Here is a 15,638-nt window from a genome sequence, read left to right as displayed (position 1 = left end):
TATGTGTACCCAACATGAGATTAAGAAACAACGGTTCAATGGTGATCCGACCAGTTTATTACAAATCCTAGGCAATCAGGGAGATGGGGAAAGGAAGGCCGGCAATTATTACGAATTAGGGTGATGGGGAAGGGAAAGCAGGCGATAGGAAAGATAGGAAAGAGCAAGAATGATGTGAAGCGGGGATAGTCACCACCAAAGATTGAGCAGCGTCCTGTTGCACGATGTTCCAATGGTCCGAGGCCGATACAGGAGCCCAGGAGAAGGCAGCAGCAGAGTGGCTGTCGTTAGGCAGCAAGCGGGCAGCAGGCCCAGGAGGGTCCAGCAGCAGGCAGGTAGCATGTCACAAGGAATCTGATGTCAGAGACCTAACCTCTCTTGGTTGTAGGTCCTATTTTTATCCTTCTTCTTCTGCCAACGTGGCATTCCTGGGCACTTCGGTAAGAGTCAAGTGCAGCACCCCTGAGATGGCTATCTCCCTCGAGATGAGCCCACACAAAAGACCGTTTCCAGGCCATTAAGCTACTACTTATCTCTCTCTCCTTGCCCTGGCCTGCAAATCTTCAGACAAAGGATTTCTGGAACTTTGACCAGGACTTGCCTGGACTTGTCCATTTGTGTTCCTCAGCAAGCTTTGAGACAAAGGTGCGAAAAAGAATTATCTCTTACAGCTATTTGCAAAGTACTCCAACGCGCACCTCCTAATTCTCTTCTCAGTAGGAGGCTCTACTTCTGGGGAGTGCAAAAAGTCTGTTTGTAAACATCTGTTTAATTCTGTGGTACCTGGAGTTCTGTTGTCATGCCTTACCTAGCCAAAGCATGTGTGAAGCTCAGAAATCCATGTGGTTGATAGTTGAAGTTCTCATGTAGAATTTCTTTTGAAAGAGTTACATACACATACCTACAAAAAAAAAAAAGGCATGAGAAAAACTTTTCTGTCCTTTGCTCTTTGCTTTTTATTTTTTTACTTCAATAATTCATAAGATTTCACGCAAGTTAGAAATTACCGAGGGACTTTGGATGACTGGGAAAATCGGTAATGGCATATGGGTCATTTCACCTGTAGGTCAGTGTCTGGCTCAATATTGACCAAAATCTTACAATCTGATGACTCTTAATGTATATGAAAATCTTTGTCAGAGACTTCTCCAATTCTGTTTCCTAGTAAATTAGGTTAAAACTGTTGATAGTTTATTGATTTCAGTTCAGGATAATAAAGCATTTATAGTGTTTGTTTCCAGTTTCCTTCCTGCACTGAGAGGGACAGAGATAAGAGACTGCTTTTTCCCCTGCCTGTAAGGCAGAACACCCTCCTGAAGCTAATAGAGGCTTTAAATAGCAGGGTTGGTCTGTACTTCACTCTTCTTCTTGCCTCAGTAAACCTTATGTGTTAAAAAATGGGATTGCATTGTCTTTCTTTGTGAAGAGGAGAAATGCTTTCAATCTTGGAACATTGGTAAAATAGCTTGTGAAGGATTTAGTAGAATGCTTTGTCAGGGGGATTGTTTCATGTGTGACTACTGTAAAGGCAGAAGTGCGTATCTGGGTGTTTGTGTTTCATAAATGTACAGAGCGCTTGAAATCCTGGACCCATCTGCTAGATAGCAGTTCATCTGAGGCATAACTGAAAAAAGGTGAGTTACTATGGAGATGGTTAACTAAGATACTTTATTGACTGGACACATTGGAAGAACTCCCAATGCCAGTCCATGTAATGTGTCTAATTGTTCCTTCTTTTATGAGTTCTGCTTATAGAAATTGTCCCTAATCCTTCATTGACGGTCTGGAGCTCTTTAAAGAACTTGTAGGAGAGTGAAGGTGTTGGGGAAATGGTTGAGCGTTTAGTTTGTTTGCTTTTTTACACTAAATCAATCCCGACTTTACGGTGCAGTTACTGTAGGTGATGTTACCATGATGTGATGCTCTCTCAAGAGGTCAGTTCCCGTTTTGTTGGATTTCCTCAAGAATAAGAATTACGATGTGTCAAATCTGGGAAACAAAACAATAGAAAATGTGAACTGGCTTGCTCTGAGGAAGACTTCCTGTGACAACAGCTGAAAAACAGTTGGAACAGTGGGGAAAAAAAGAATATATTAGGTTTAGTTTATGTGAGGTGGGGGCGTGGCTGTGACTGGTATAGAAGTGGACTTGAGTATGAGATGTTTGTTTCTTTCCAGGCGTTGTTTTCTTTAGGTTTATAGTAGGATCATTATAGCTTAGTGTGCAGTTATTTTCTTCTTATTCTCAAATTTTTAAACAAACCATTTCAAAGTCAACACTGCTAAAGAACGTTTGGAAACGTACAAGCTTGCAGTAGTTTCTTTGGACTTGTGAAGAGCTTGTGATTGTTACCTCTGTTAAACTGCGCCTACAGTCCCTATACATTTTCTTCAGAACTGTTTCAGGGGTTTTCTGTTCCCTCACGTGGACTGCGTTGTGAAACTGAATAAGCAATGGAGCCTATTCTACTTGATTAAAAAAACAAACAAAAAAAACCCCACAGAACTGTTCTCTTTTGCTATGGTGATGTGCAAGCAAATATTACATTGCACTTTGGGGAGGAACACCTTTCAGACCTCAATTCTGGCTCTGCCAGCCACTTGCTCTGTGGACGCTGGGAATTTCACTTTGGAGGTTTTGAGTTGTCCTTGGTCATTTTGTGTAACAGTTGTATTCATTTATCCATTTCTGTGAATCAATTTTTACAAATAATTTTGGTTGTTTTTTTTTAAAGATGGTACAACACTTGAGGTATAGTTGTCTTCTGGGAAACTTATGTTGCCTTCTTCTGACTTCACCATGCTACCTGAGGACTAGAATTTAAAACATTTCTGCAAATGTTTTTATGGAAGCTGTTGAGATACAGTGTCACCTGTGTCATATGCCATAAGATGATAATCCATTGAGTTTCATTCATTGCTCTTTTTTCCTGTTTAACTGTTTCCTAACTTTAACTCAAACCTTTAAGACAAAGGATCCCTATGGGACGTTATGTCATTTCTGATAAAAATTGGTGTTTAAGGAGGCAAGGAACTTCCAAGTAATTAGGTTAATAGTTTATGCACACAAAAGGACTTTTTTTTTCCTCATTGATATGAGGTATTTTTAAGGACTGCATTTACTTCATTATCCTAATTTTACACAGCCTTACAAGTGGTCTCTAATAAAACCTTACTTAAGCATTATTTTCCTAAGTTGACACTGCTAGCAGAGAGAAAGTATATTATAGCATCATTAATAAGCATATGAGAATTATTAGTATCAGATTGAGGTAGGAGAGGTTTCATCAAGGCTTTAAAGAAAGAAGGGATGTGGTTCTTGGACAGAGTGAGGAATAATAACGTAAATGAACAACAGGTGGTGTTCTCAACTGAAATGCTAGGTAATGTGCCTAAACTCATAGCTGTTTGCATGATTACGACATTTGATGAGTACTGAGACTAGTCTTGTAGGTGTCTGAAAATTGCTGATAAATCTCATCAGCAATATCATCTTCATATAGGAGCATCCTCTGTGGAGACGTACACAGGAGCCCTGTGTAATCTCAAGTTCAAGAAAAGTTCCCCCTCAGCAGCATAGTTTTCTATTAAGAAGAAACAATAAATGAAAGGTACATGACTAGGAGTGGTACAGCTTCTGCTCTTGCCAGCAGGAGTGAATGTACCTATCATGTGTAGAGTTATGGAGTATTTGAACATAAGTGGATAAGAGTTAAGGGAGAATGGTCGTAAAATTCTTGGCATTGGACTTGCTTGAGTCAAGAAAAGTACAAGTCCTTTGATGTCAGTTATGCTTCTCTAGCACTATAGCACACTGATATGTTTAAAATCAAAACCCTGGAGTAATATGGAAGCGCCGTGCCTGGAAGTTCTCAGATAGCTTGTGGATTAGTGTGAATGTACAGGAAAACACTTGTGGAAATTAACAGCATTCAAATCGTGAAACATGAGAGCTAAATAAAGCTAATGAGAAAACAGAAAGAAAAAGCCCAAAAAGAGGACAGGACACAGGAAAAATGCCACTAAAAATTAAATGAAAAAATGAGTAAGTGCTGGTGAAAGCCAGAGAGAGAGGTAATGGCTGGAGGAGCACAACTTGCATAAACCAGCTTGACGTCTTAGCTCTGTTGCTAGTAAGGTTAATAATCCCATTAACTTAATTAAAGGCAGCATTCAACCCTAGGATTAGAAAGAAGAAAGACCACCAATGGGCAATTAAATGAAGGAAGTTGTCATTCATTGCATGGGCATTTACATTTATCTCACTTCTGTAAATGTTGATCAGTTTGATCAAAGACTTAATCAAAAATTATTTAGACAATTATTTCCTAACTCAAAAGTATTCTCTAGTGATAGGAAACTGTTATACAGAATCGTTAAAGCATGCTTAACTGCATTGTGTTAATTATGCAGTGATAAATTATTCTACCTTTCTTCATTAGCAACATTTTATCAGTAGATAATAGTATTGTTTGTTCTTTCTAGGCAGTAGAAGAGTAATAACGTTGTTTAGGCAATTACTTTAAGCAAACTCGGTCTTTTGAAGTGGCCAGTTCACGTTAGACCTTTAAATCCCTTTTATGAATTTGTTCAGCTATACTAATTTTAAGTAATTATATTAATTGATAACTTATTGGGCTGTCATGGATTGATTCTTTTTTGTTTTATCTGTATACACCCTTGACTGTGTAGAAACCAAACATACTACAAGCTGAAAATAAAAGAGTGGAAATCAGGGTTCCTAGTGTGCAGCAATCTCTTTGCATGGCCTCGGATGGGGCGCTTACCCTCTTGATGCTTAACTTTTCCTGTAGACTAAGGCTAATACAGATTTAGCTCTCACGGTTGTTCTGAAGTCTAATTAATATTTGTAAGTAGTTTTTATTTAGGAGCGGAAATACTTTATAATTATGGGAGATCACTATTTTTTTTATTTGGGCAGTGTTTGCCATGCGGGGACAGTTACAGCTGTTTTGAATATTGGTGAAACATTCTCAGAGAGGAGAATGAGACCCTTCACGCATCTAAGAAATGCCAGGACACCCACAGAATTTCATCCTGTCACCGTTCTTTAATTCTGCTTCAGATTCTTTTTACTGTTCTATGTCTGTGTATCTTGGAAGAAAAGTAGATGTCATCTCAGTCTCACTGGTATAACTAGTGATACGTTCTGGATGAGTTTATGCGCTTCTATTAAAAAATGTTTTAAACTTTTTGCTATTTGTAATTGTTCTGTTTTCATTGCTTGTGACACAAACCTTTGAGCTGGTGCAACACGATCTGCTTCTAAGGGCTGGTGTTCCCATCCGGGCTGGGAATCAGTGTGGGAGCTGCTGCACTTTTGATGACCAGCTACAAATACGTAGGATGTAAATAATATTTTGGCAAATCTGGAAAAAAGTTTCAAGGTTGTAAATTGTATAAATATCCAATAGTGAGCCAATGGAAATAATTTTGTGTAGTGGATGATTGAAGGCCACTAGTTTCCTTCCTCTTCTGGATCCTATCCACTGTTTGCCATCTCTCATGTTCGCAGAGAGTGTACAACAGTCCAAAAGCACACAATTTTTATCAGAGGAAATGAAAATGAAGAGTGGTTTCCTGTGTGCTATGCTTTGCTTCGGACGTTCAGCGCTCACAGGTTCTTAGCTAAGAGTGAAATTGTAGTGGTAGAGTTTTCAAGTCTTTGGTGATCTTCATCTGATGAGGTTCATCAGACAGAACCCATATCTTTAATGACATTCAGAAATTTGTTCCTGTCTTTGTCCAGCTGCTTTTTTTAACTGACATAAAGTACTCTGAGAAAAAATGTGGAGTTTCCTTCTTAAGTGTCAACTGTGATTCTAAAACTTCTCAGTGCTGAGAAGGGGATGTGCTCAATATTCACACTCACTGCCCAAAACAATGTGGAAAATGAAGTGTAAATCCATAGCAGTTAGTGCACAATGTGAAGCTAAGGATGGTAGAAAGCTCAGTCTTGTCGCTTCTGGGCTTTCCATCGCTCATTGATGGCATGTTATTTTCTTAATGGGATGTTACCTTCATAACAGGTTTAAACAGTTCTGAGATTTTTAAGAAGCTCCAGTACTGAACTCTTGGATGATAATGGACATAACAATATGTATGCCAAGGCAGACAGAAAAACACAGCATATGTAATTGTTGCAGTGTTTGATTTTGTTGTAGTTATGATTTTGACTGCCCTTACTCTGGAAATACTTCCTATAGCTTTTATTTATTAAAAATAGAAAACAAAAAAACTGACTTGTGAGGGTTTTTCTTCCCTGCAATAAGGAACACCACAGAATGCCTATGAGCACTGCATGTCTTTTGTAAGGTAAACTAAAAATCAATTATCAGAACAGTTGTAACATGGCTACTTCAAATGTTGTTCTAAACACATTTAATTTTCAACATGATATTTAGAAAGATTGGCTACTCTAAAAGGAAAATTCGGTATCTGAAAAGATAAAATACAATGTGAAAAATCGTAAGGAAGGCATCAATAGAAATACATTGTTGTACCAAATGGACTGTCCGAATATACTTTGACTTTTTGGACTGACATCAAAACCAGCCCAATTGTCATCAGTGCTGTGTTATGCAACAAAATATTCTTATTATAGTGATATTTCGTTTAAAATTGCATTTAATTTATTATCTTTTCTAAAAAATGCAAGGGTGATCCAGAAGTAAGTGATGTCCTTCTTGGTAATATGTAAAGTGGAAAATACAGTAGTTAAGTAACCCTTTTATTTATTTGCTAAGAACTTGTGATATGCCAAAGCTGGATTACCAGACTTTCTCATTTCAAAAATAGTCCGTGCATAAAATAGTAAGCAACATTTGAATCTCTGAATCACGAGCTTATTTCCAATTGTTGATGTTGAAAAGTGCAGGCTTTTAAGACCTGTTTTGTGGGTTGTTTTTTAATGAACAGATAGGTACATCGTGTACCATGTATTTTGTGGTTTTTTAATACTTTCTAATATTGCATGCACTATTGTGATGTTTTGATCTAGTTTTAGTGGGTTATTTAGGGGCACAAAGTAAATGTGAGGTGCTTTGTTTTCTCTTGAACTTTCAAGTGATTATTGCATTTTGCATTCTGTCTGTTCTGAGCGGCAGTTCTAATGGCTACATATAATGTAATAGTACAAGGGATCATTAGAAAATTCATGAAACAAGCATTGTAAATAAGTTCAGTTTAAGAATCAACCTCAAATATAAAGAGAGATTTAGCGTAGGCTTCAGTAATCCATTAAAATTTGAGTCCTCCCTCTATACCTCCTGTTGATTTCACTTTGCTAACACAAAAAGTGGTCACATTTTTTAAAACTCCTGAAGAAAAAACTGTTTTTCACTTCTCAGCTTCTCCTTTTTTTTTTTTTTTTTTTATTACCCTGCAGGAGTTAGTGTTTTAATGTTCTTGGGCTACCCTATAGTTATGCTTTTGCTACCACTTGTGCTGTAATGTCAGGTAAATAGCTACTGCACGTGAATAGAGGAAATCTTATGCTGGTCTAATAACGAGTCCAAAGATTATTAGGCACGTGTAACGTGCTACATATCCAATATCTGTACGTGCATCAGCAGCAAGTACAACATGTCCCATTTATTGCTTTATATTTGCTATCTATGGAAGATCTGGATCAGGTGATGCACTACACGCCTGAAACTAGCACTCAAGACCAGGTTGGTTGAAGCCCTGGGCATCTTGATCTAGTGGGTGGCAACTCTGACCACGGCAGGACAGTGGAACTAGATGATCTTCAAGGTCCCTTTCAATCCAAGCCATTCTCTGAAACTTAAACAACTGTTTTACTATCCATACATACCGTGTTTCAAAAGTTTCAAAAAAAAACATAGGTGAGAAAAACAGTTAAGTCAGTTGTTATTAGTTGCACCACTCTGTTGTAGTGTAAGTAGGTTAAAAAAAACATGAGCACTGTTTAGGTCAGTAACTCAAAATAAAGAATTCACAGACTACCCTTGAGACAGGCAAGTCAAAGAGTATCAAGCATTTGTAACTCAAAATGAATTTTTCTGTTTTCATTGTTTAACCAAAACTGTGCCATTGTACCTTTCCAGGAATACATTACATAAAGATTTTTCGGTGAAACAGAAAAGGGTATTTAACATTATAATGAAACAGCATTTCACTAATATAAAATAAGTGTAAGAAAAATGTGAAAGAAGATTTCTAGGAGTGTGTTACAACTTAATTTCTTCGCATTTTGGACCACTTATGGTGATGATGTCTGAACTTTCAGAGCTGTTTGTTGGTGGTGCTACGGAGCTGTGTTTTTTTTCTGTCTGTTTTGTTCAGAAGAAGAAATGAGGATGAGCAGAATCTGTAAAAACGTTTTGTTGCATTCAGGGTGATGTATTTAGTTGCAGGTGTTTGGGTTTTGTCCTCAAGCAACGGGGAAATCAGAGGAAAAAAAAGGTACTGTAATAAATATAAATATGTAATTATATTATAGCTAAAAAAAATTAAACTTGTTCAAATTATCTACAATAATTTAAGCATCTCTTAAAAACTACCTAATTTCAAAAAAATTTAATATTGTATTATTAAAATCAAGTTGTTCACATTTTTATGTTTATCTCTGGTAACAGTATTTTCCTTAAGAAAGGTCAAAGGAAAGCTGTTGAGACATTTGTCCCATTTTCATATTTATTTTCTTGTATTAAGCTTTTGGACTTGCCGTGGTAACCACTATGCAGAGGTTACACATTGTGTCCTGCATGAAGGTGGCTGAAGGCTGTTTCACAACGTCATCAACAGTATAGCATTATCTTATCGTTTCCTGTTATTTTTCTACTTGTAGTGTAATTGCCCAAAACTCTATGGAGAAAATTCATTGAGGAAACAATTTCAAGTAATTTTGTCTGCTTGAGAAGATGTTTTAATAAGCTATTATCATGGAAATACTTAGTATCAAGTTCCTAGCAAATCCTTCTTTTAACTACAGCAGTGACTAAATAAATGTTCTTTCATAAACAGTATAAATCAGGCCAGGCAGTTTAAAGTTTAGCAATCATTAAATTGTGTTTGTTTTTCTGAACTGATAATTAGAAAAATACCTGCCCATAGAACAGGCATTTGCAAAGTACAGAACAGTAGTGTGAAGTCAGCCAGAAAGCAATTGCCAGTTTCTGCTCAATTCTGTACTGCAGTCATCTGTTCTTGTGTTTTATAATGGTGACTTATCTGAATTTGAGAGAGCTTTGAACTGGGATCAGGGAGCCAAGCATTGCTAATGTGAACAGTTGTGTGTCTCCTCAAACTTCAAGCAAGGGTTTGTCCCACCAGTGTAAGCAAGTGTATTTCCAGTTTAAAAAACAGTACAGGATCAAAGCATTCAGCTGAAGAATACAAGCATGTGGAAGTCAGTTTAGCCACTAGACAGAGAGGTGAGAAATTGGAAGAAAATTTTGAGTCTTTTGTTTCTCTTAAAAGTTTTAACCTTAATCTAGTATAATAAAACTAGCCCAACAAGTCTCAGTGCCGCGTGGGTTTTGATTTTGTTTTGGCTTTTCTGTTTTTTTTTTTTCCCCTCTCTGAAGTACACCGTGGTAGTTAAGTGGAAAAAAAGGGGAAAAAGTAAGCATGTTTACAGTTATCACTCAGACTGCAGAGTACTGGTGGGTGGCAAAAAGCAGCTGTTTCTCCTGGTTACCTAACGTATTTAAAATACAAGAGCTACAACCCCCTTCTCCCCTCCAAGTTTAAATGTCAGAGTCTAAATAAAGCCAAGAAACCTTTTCTCAAGTTCACTAGCTCCTCTGGCCAAGTACATTTATCCTCTCACAGGGACATAATCTATTTCAGCCAAAAAGCAATGATTTAGCCAATACTTATGCCAATGTTATGACCTCCTTAAATACGCTATGTGAGCAACTGCAACGATGAAAGACATGACTGCCTTGTGTTTTTTTTTTTATTATCTTTCTGCTGGAGTTTCTAACCTTTGTGTCAGAGGGAATTGTGCCCCTGCAGTGCTCTGGCAGCTGAAACTGAGGCCCTGGCCTGGGCTGCGGCCTGCTCCGTGCAGGTGGGCTTGGGCTGGTACCCGCGCTGAGAGGACAGTGGGAAAGGAAATGTCTTCAGCTGTCCCAGCTACGTGAGCCAGAGCTAATTCTTCACCTCCATAACCACATGCAGAAGAGCATCCATTTTGTTCCTTTTTCGTTGTTGTTAGCACTTGTAGGTACTTCTTGTGGGTGAAGATTTCATTTCTGGCAAAAGGTTTTGTCAGGAGAGTTTCTAAGAACTAGTACAGACCTGAGCCTAGGATACCACAAGAGGAAGGTATTGATACAAATACCAACTCAAAATAATTAGTACCCCAGTGGGTAGGGAGCTCAAACTTGATGTATTTCTTGCTTTCTACAGCATCTTTCGTTTTGCAGTCTATGCATGCTAACTGTGCATATATTAAAGCATCTATGCCTCAGTAAGGATGTCCTAATTAAGTAGACTACAAGAATCTCTCTTTATGGTCCATTGAACAAGAAGATATTTGTAGAATTTTGAAGATCTCCAACTGCTGAGATGGGTAAATGGTCATCCTGAGGGACAGTGAAGATGATCACATTCTGTGGGTCATGAGAGCAGACACTTCCCACAGTGTGTTCAGAGAGTCGTAGAAATGCCAAAATGTCGAGGCTGGGAAGGGTCTCAGGAGATACCCAATCTGAGCTGTTTTTCAGAATAGGGCCTTAGTTCTCTTCAACCAAGGGCAGTAAAACTGGTTTCTGCTTGTGAATGCATTGTTAAAGGATAATGTATGCAATTGTTATGCGTTAATACTAAATGGGAATGCTCTTCAATTTGCAAGTTTCCTGCATGCTTAATTGCAAGCAGTCCTGCAGGAAGAAAGGAAATATTTAAATGGTCTGAGTCTGCTTATCTTTTTTATTGTTGCATAACAGGAGCAAATACTATGTTGTCAGTTCCATATTGTTATCACTGCTCATTCAGAAATCAAAAAGATAACCAGTTTTGATTTATCATTGTATTTTAAGCTCTTCGGTAAGATGATCATTTAGATAAAATGCAATTCTGATACTCAATTTAATTTCTTATTATTTTTTCCCTACCATTGTATTCAGGTCGATTATTTCAATTTCTAGGTTTATTTGGTGTGGATATTTTCTCTCAAGTTGTGCTGTATTTTCTTTTTAACAATGATTTGTCAAGGAAAATAGAATAAAACTAGATGTCCAAGCACTATTACTCACTGTTATTCTTTCTTTTTTTTTCAGGTGATAGTGACTGATCCCAACCATAAGTGTGGCTTTTCAGAAAACATTCGACCTGACACAGAATAATGGATATAAAAGATCGAAGACACCGCTCTTTGACAAGGGGCCGGTGTGGGAAGGAATGTCGCTATACTAGTTCTTCACTGGACAGTGAAGACTGCAGAGTACCAACTCAGAAGTCCTACAGCTCAAGTGAGACTCTGAAAGCATATGATCATGACACCAGGATGCACTATGGAAACCGAGTTTCTGACCTGGTTCACAGGGAGTCGGATGAGTTTCCAAGGCAAGGTATGTTTAAAGACTGTTTTACTTCAGAACTGTTTTATTCTTCAGTGATCTTTGCTAGATTATGTTAGTTATCTGTTAGTTATCTGATGTACTGCACTAGTGCTGTAGGGAGTTCTAATGAAACAAATGGATGTGTTTCAATTTCAATTTGAGGATGGTGGAGTGCTGTTTTCACCTGACTTCATTTTGTTACTTCTTACTCTTACTGCTTACCTTTCATCTCTTCAAAAGTGGGAGGAGTACCATTACTTTTATAATCAGCTATGTTACCGCAACACTGGGATACTAGAACTAGTATTTGAAATAACCTGTCTGTGTGAACTTGTAGGCAAGGCTGTTATCTCCTATTTTACAAAATACTCCTCTCTTTAAATGTGTTACATCCAATGAATGAATGAACAGTCTAAATGTTTTCAGTTGAAGAAACCTCCTTTCCTATCTTTATATGTTTTTGCACTACACACAAACATGCACGCACAAAGGTTTACTGTCATTCTGGTATTTACTTGTCTTTTAGATCAGAAGTCTATGTGTTGAAACTATTAGTGAACATTGTTTCGCAGGAACAGCATTTGAACATCTGGTTAATGTGACCAAATAGCCTGATTAAACTGTCCCTCAGTCAATAATTAGACATGGTTGCTTTTAAAATAAATTACTTTGCTTAATTTCAATTAAGAATTAGTTGTAAGAAGATATAGGCAGTTTGGAAGCATAAAGGTATAGCTCTCTTCTGCCCCCTCAACAGAAGGCAAATTATCTAGTACATCTTTAATTGCTAAAATTCTATTATTTCATGTATGTATGTGTTAATGGCACATGATTGAGCTCTACTACACATTTCTAGTATTGTGACTACTGTGTTTTATGTGACTCAGGAAATTCTAGGAGGTTATCCCACTTCTCTGTGGAGATCATTCCATGAGCTCCTGTCTAATAAAAGGTCATTTTTTGTACTTCACATCATGTCATACAACTTGTTCAAAGCATTCTGCCAGCAGTCAGTGTCTGCCTTAACCTTTAAATCAAAATATCTATTAATTTGCATCCTTAATTAAACTCTCATCTAATCCCTTGTTTTGCTTGCGTATGTGTACAGACATTTTAAAGTGTTTGCATTGTGCTTTCTCTATCAAACATCCAGATCTCTTTTCAGAGGTAATCTCTACTCTTGTAGGGTCTTTTTTGCTTAGATGTATTTACCTGGAGATAACGCATCAAACTGCAGCTGGATCGTATGAGCTACTGAAGCTATTTTCATTGTGGTTTGTTCAGACTCTGTGTACAAGAGTCATCTAAATATTACTTTTCCCTATCTGGATGATTGATGCTTCAGCTTAAGTGCCTTATTTTAGTTTCCAGGTCATTATTCGGCATTTCATGAGGGTGTTCTTTTTCTCTTGATTACTGATTTGACAACTGCTCATCCTCCTCCTGCTCTTAATGTGTTCTTATCTGCCCTATTTATGAAGGGGAGTGCAAATTGAAATGCTCCAAGGACTTTTTTCTTCTAGTCTGTGTTGTTATATCTAGATGAATAAAGTTTAGTTTAGGGAGCCAAAGTAATTTTTTTGCCAAATAATAAAAGCAGGAACTCCTTACTTGTCCGATTTTATTAAGTGTAGAAAACACATTTTTCAGAAAATAATTTTGTATGATGATTCTTCATGTTTGAAAACTCAGGTTCTGTCTATTTGTAAAGTTATTTACTGACTTGAAATTTGAGAAGCTGGAGAGTATATCTTTGTTAAGATTTGGGACCTGTTGTTTTTTTATCCATTCATTTTATATGGATGAAAGTATGATTCATATAGTAGGAAATACTGTTCATTACATCTTACACAGATTCCAGCTGCAGACATCTAGAAATTTATATGTGTAAATTTATTCTAAATTTGAGTAGGTGCTTTGATGGGATTAGATTCTTTAGGAAATAAACTTGTTTAAAATAAATAGTCTGTCGACAGTTTTTTATTATTCTGCTATAAAAGACAGAACAGATTTTTAGATTCTTGGCTAAAACTCCAGGTCCAGTGCACACTTGAGCTCTTAGTTTGTCTAAGATTTTTCCGAAAGTAGAAAATATATGTTGCTCTAACAGTAATGCCTCATATTTTTTTCCATGGAAACTGCAACAATTACAAATAGCACTGTAACACTATTTGATAGGGTAAATTCTCAGCTACAAAACACTGTTTTTCAACATAGTCACTGCCATTAGCTATGCATTTTAACTAACCATGAACAAGAGCCTGTGTGCCGCAGTTGAAAAATCTGCACCAGCGGAGGTGGCCATGTCATGGTGGAATGTCACAGCTGCTATCATGGCATAGTTGCCAGAAAAATATCACCTGCTCAGTCCATCTTTCATTATCCCAATTAGATGGAAGTCAGAAGGTGCCAAATCTGGACTGTATGGCTGGATGCGATAGGACAGTCCAGCCAAGATTGGCAATGTACTCCATGGTCTTCAAACTGGTATGGGGTGTGGCATTATTGTGTTCCATGATGGATGCCATTTTGTCAGATTGTCCCTCTACTGCCATTCCATCAGCATCCGCCTCTGACATTGTGGGCCTCCGTAATAAAATAGGAGGCATTACTTTCAGAGCAGCCCTCATATATTTGTCATCCAGTAGCTGCACTGCATATTCACTAGTCAATCGATTTGAAAAATTCAGTCCTTCAGTGGATTAAAGAGCATTCTAACCTTACAAGTTTTCATAAAAGTTGAGGAGTCCTTTCTGAATGCAGTATTTTAAGATGAATAGGAACTTTTCTACTTTATGCTAGGATATGTCAAAAGCTTGACAATAGTTCTGACACCTCTGAATATTTGAAATATTCTACCATCTTCTGGTAATGTGTGAATTTTTCTGTATGCCAGGTATTTTTCCACCAAAGAGAACCAATTACTATACTCGATCATGTACTTTTCAAAAAGAAAATAACTTTTTTTACTTCATCTGCTGACACAGCACAGTGAATGAAGTTAGATCTCCTTTAAGACAAAAAAAGTAGTTTTTGGAAAGCCGTTCTTTAAAGAGGTTGCTTTGAAAGGCAACCTTTCTTCATGTATGCTTTGTAACCAGACTGAGCTTAAAAGAACTCTCTCTACAGAGTTGTTGGAGTTTAAACTGGATTTCAAATGGATGATTGCAAACATTACTATTCCACAGTTCCTCACTTGGCATTCATAGCTCACAGGTTTTGTATTTCAACTTGATCCAAATGCCAGGCTTCATCTGATGCAAAATTTATTAGCCAGTACTTAGACTGAATTGACTGCTTTCTCATTCTCAGGTCAGATCTAGTTTAGCAGTAAATCTCTGCTATGAAATTTAAGAACAAATAGAATATATGCTTGGAGTTACTAAAAGTAAGCCTGAATAGTACAATGATATTAAACTGGACCCAGCATTCTAAAATATTTTGATTTTTTTTTAGCCCCAGATCTTGCTTTCTATATGTCATTGTATCTCTTTTTGCTTGCAGAGAACTGACCATACCTTTCTGTAATCAGCTCATTTTTTTTATTTGCTTCTACTTTAAAAAGTGCCTTTTATATCCTATTAGACACTCTAAGTATATGAAGATGAGTTAGAAAAAAGGTACTGTGTAGTGATGGCGCTTATAAATTAGTCTCATAAAATTACCCAGTATGTTTATTAATGTAAAATTCAAAATTTCTATTATAATAGTAATTAAAAGGAATAATCCTTGGAAAGCTTGGTGCCATGACCACTTCCCTGGGGAACCTATTCCTGTGCCCAGCGACTCTCAGTGAAGAACCTTTTCCTGATAACCAACCCTACTCTGCCCTATAGCAGCTTCATGCTGTTCCCTCAAGTCCTTTTGCTGGTCACCAAAGAGAGGAGATCAGTGCCTGCTCCTCTGCTCTCCTGTGAGGAAGCCATAGGCCACGATGATTGCTCTCCTCAATCTCCTATTCTCTAGACTGAACTAACAAAGGGACTTCAGCCGCTCCTCATACTTCCCCTGTAGAACCTTCACCATATTTATAGCTCTCCGTATTTGTAGCCCTCCGCTGGACACTCTCTTAGTAGTTTGATGT

The 15,638-nt window shown here is 37.4% G+C and overlaps 1 protein-coding gene across 11 annotated transcripts in view; it reads left to right on the top strand.

The window, feature by feature from the left end:
* TENM2 (teneurin transmembrane protein 2) overlaps positions 1 to 15,638 on the top strand; it is a 616,658-nt gene that overhangs the window by 128,067 nt on the left and 472,953 nt on the right. For all 11 annotated transcript variants that reach the window (XM_021410395.1, XM_021410388.1, XM_021410399.1 and 8 more), the window contains one exon: positions 11,273 to 11,563. In XM_021410395.1, the coding sequence (XP_021266070.1) occupies positions 11,338 to 11,563 (226 nt within the window). In that variant the 5' untranslated portion in view covers positions 11,273 to 11,337. The remainder of the gene's footprint in view (positions 1 to 11,272; positions 11,564 to 15,638) is intronic.

Source organism: Numida meleagris, chromosome 12 (assembly GCF_002078875.1).
Source record: "Numida meleagris isolate 19003 breed g44 Domestic line chromosome 12, NumMel1.0, whole genome shotgun sequence".
Taxonomy (NCBI): Eukaryota; Metazoa; Chordata; class Aves; order Galliformes; family Numididae; genus Numida; species Numida meleagris.
This window is presented reverse-complemented; position numbering and strand designations above follow the sequence as displayed.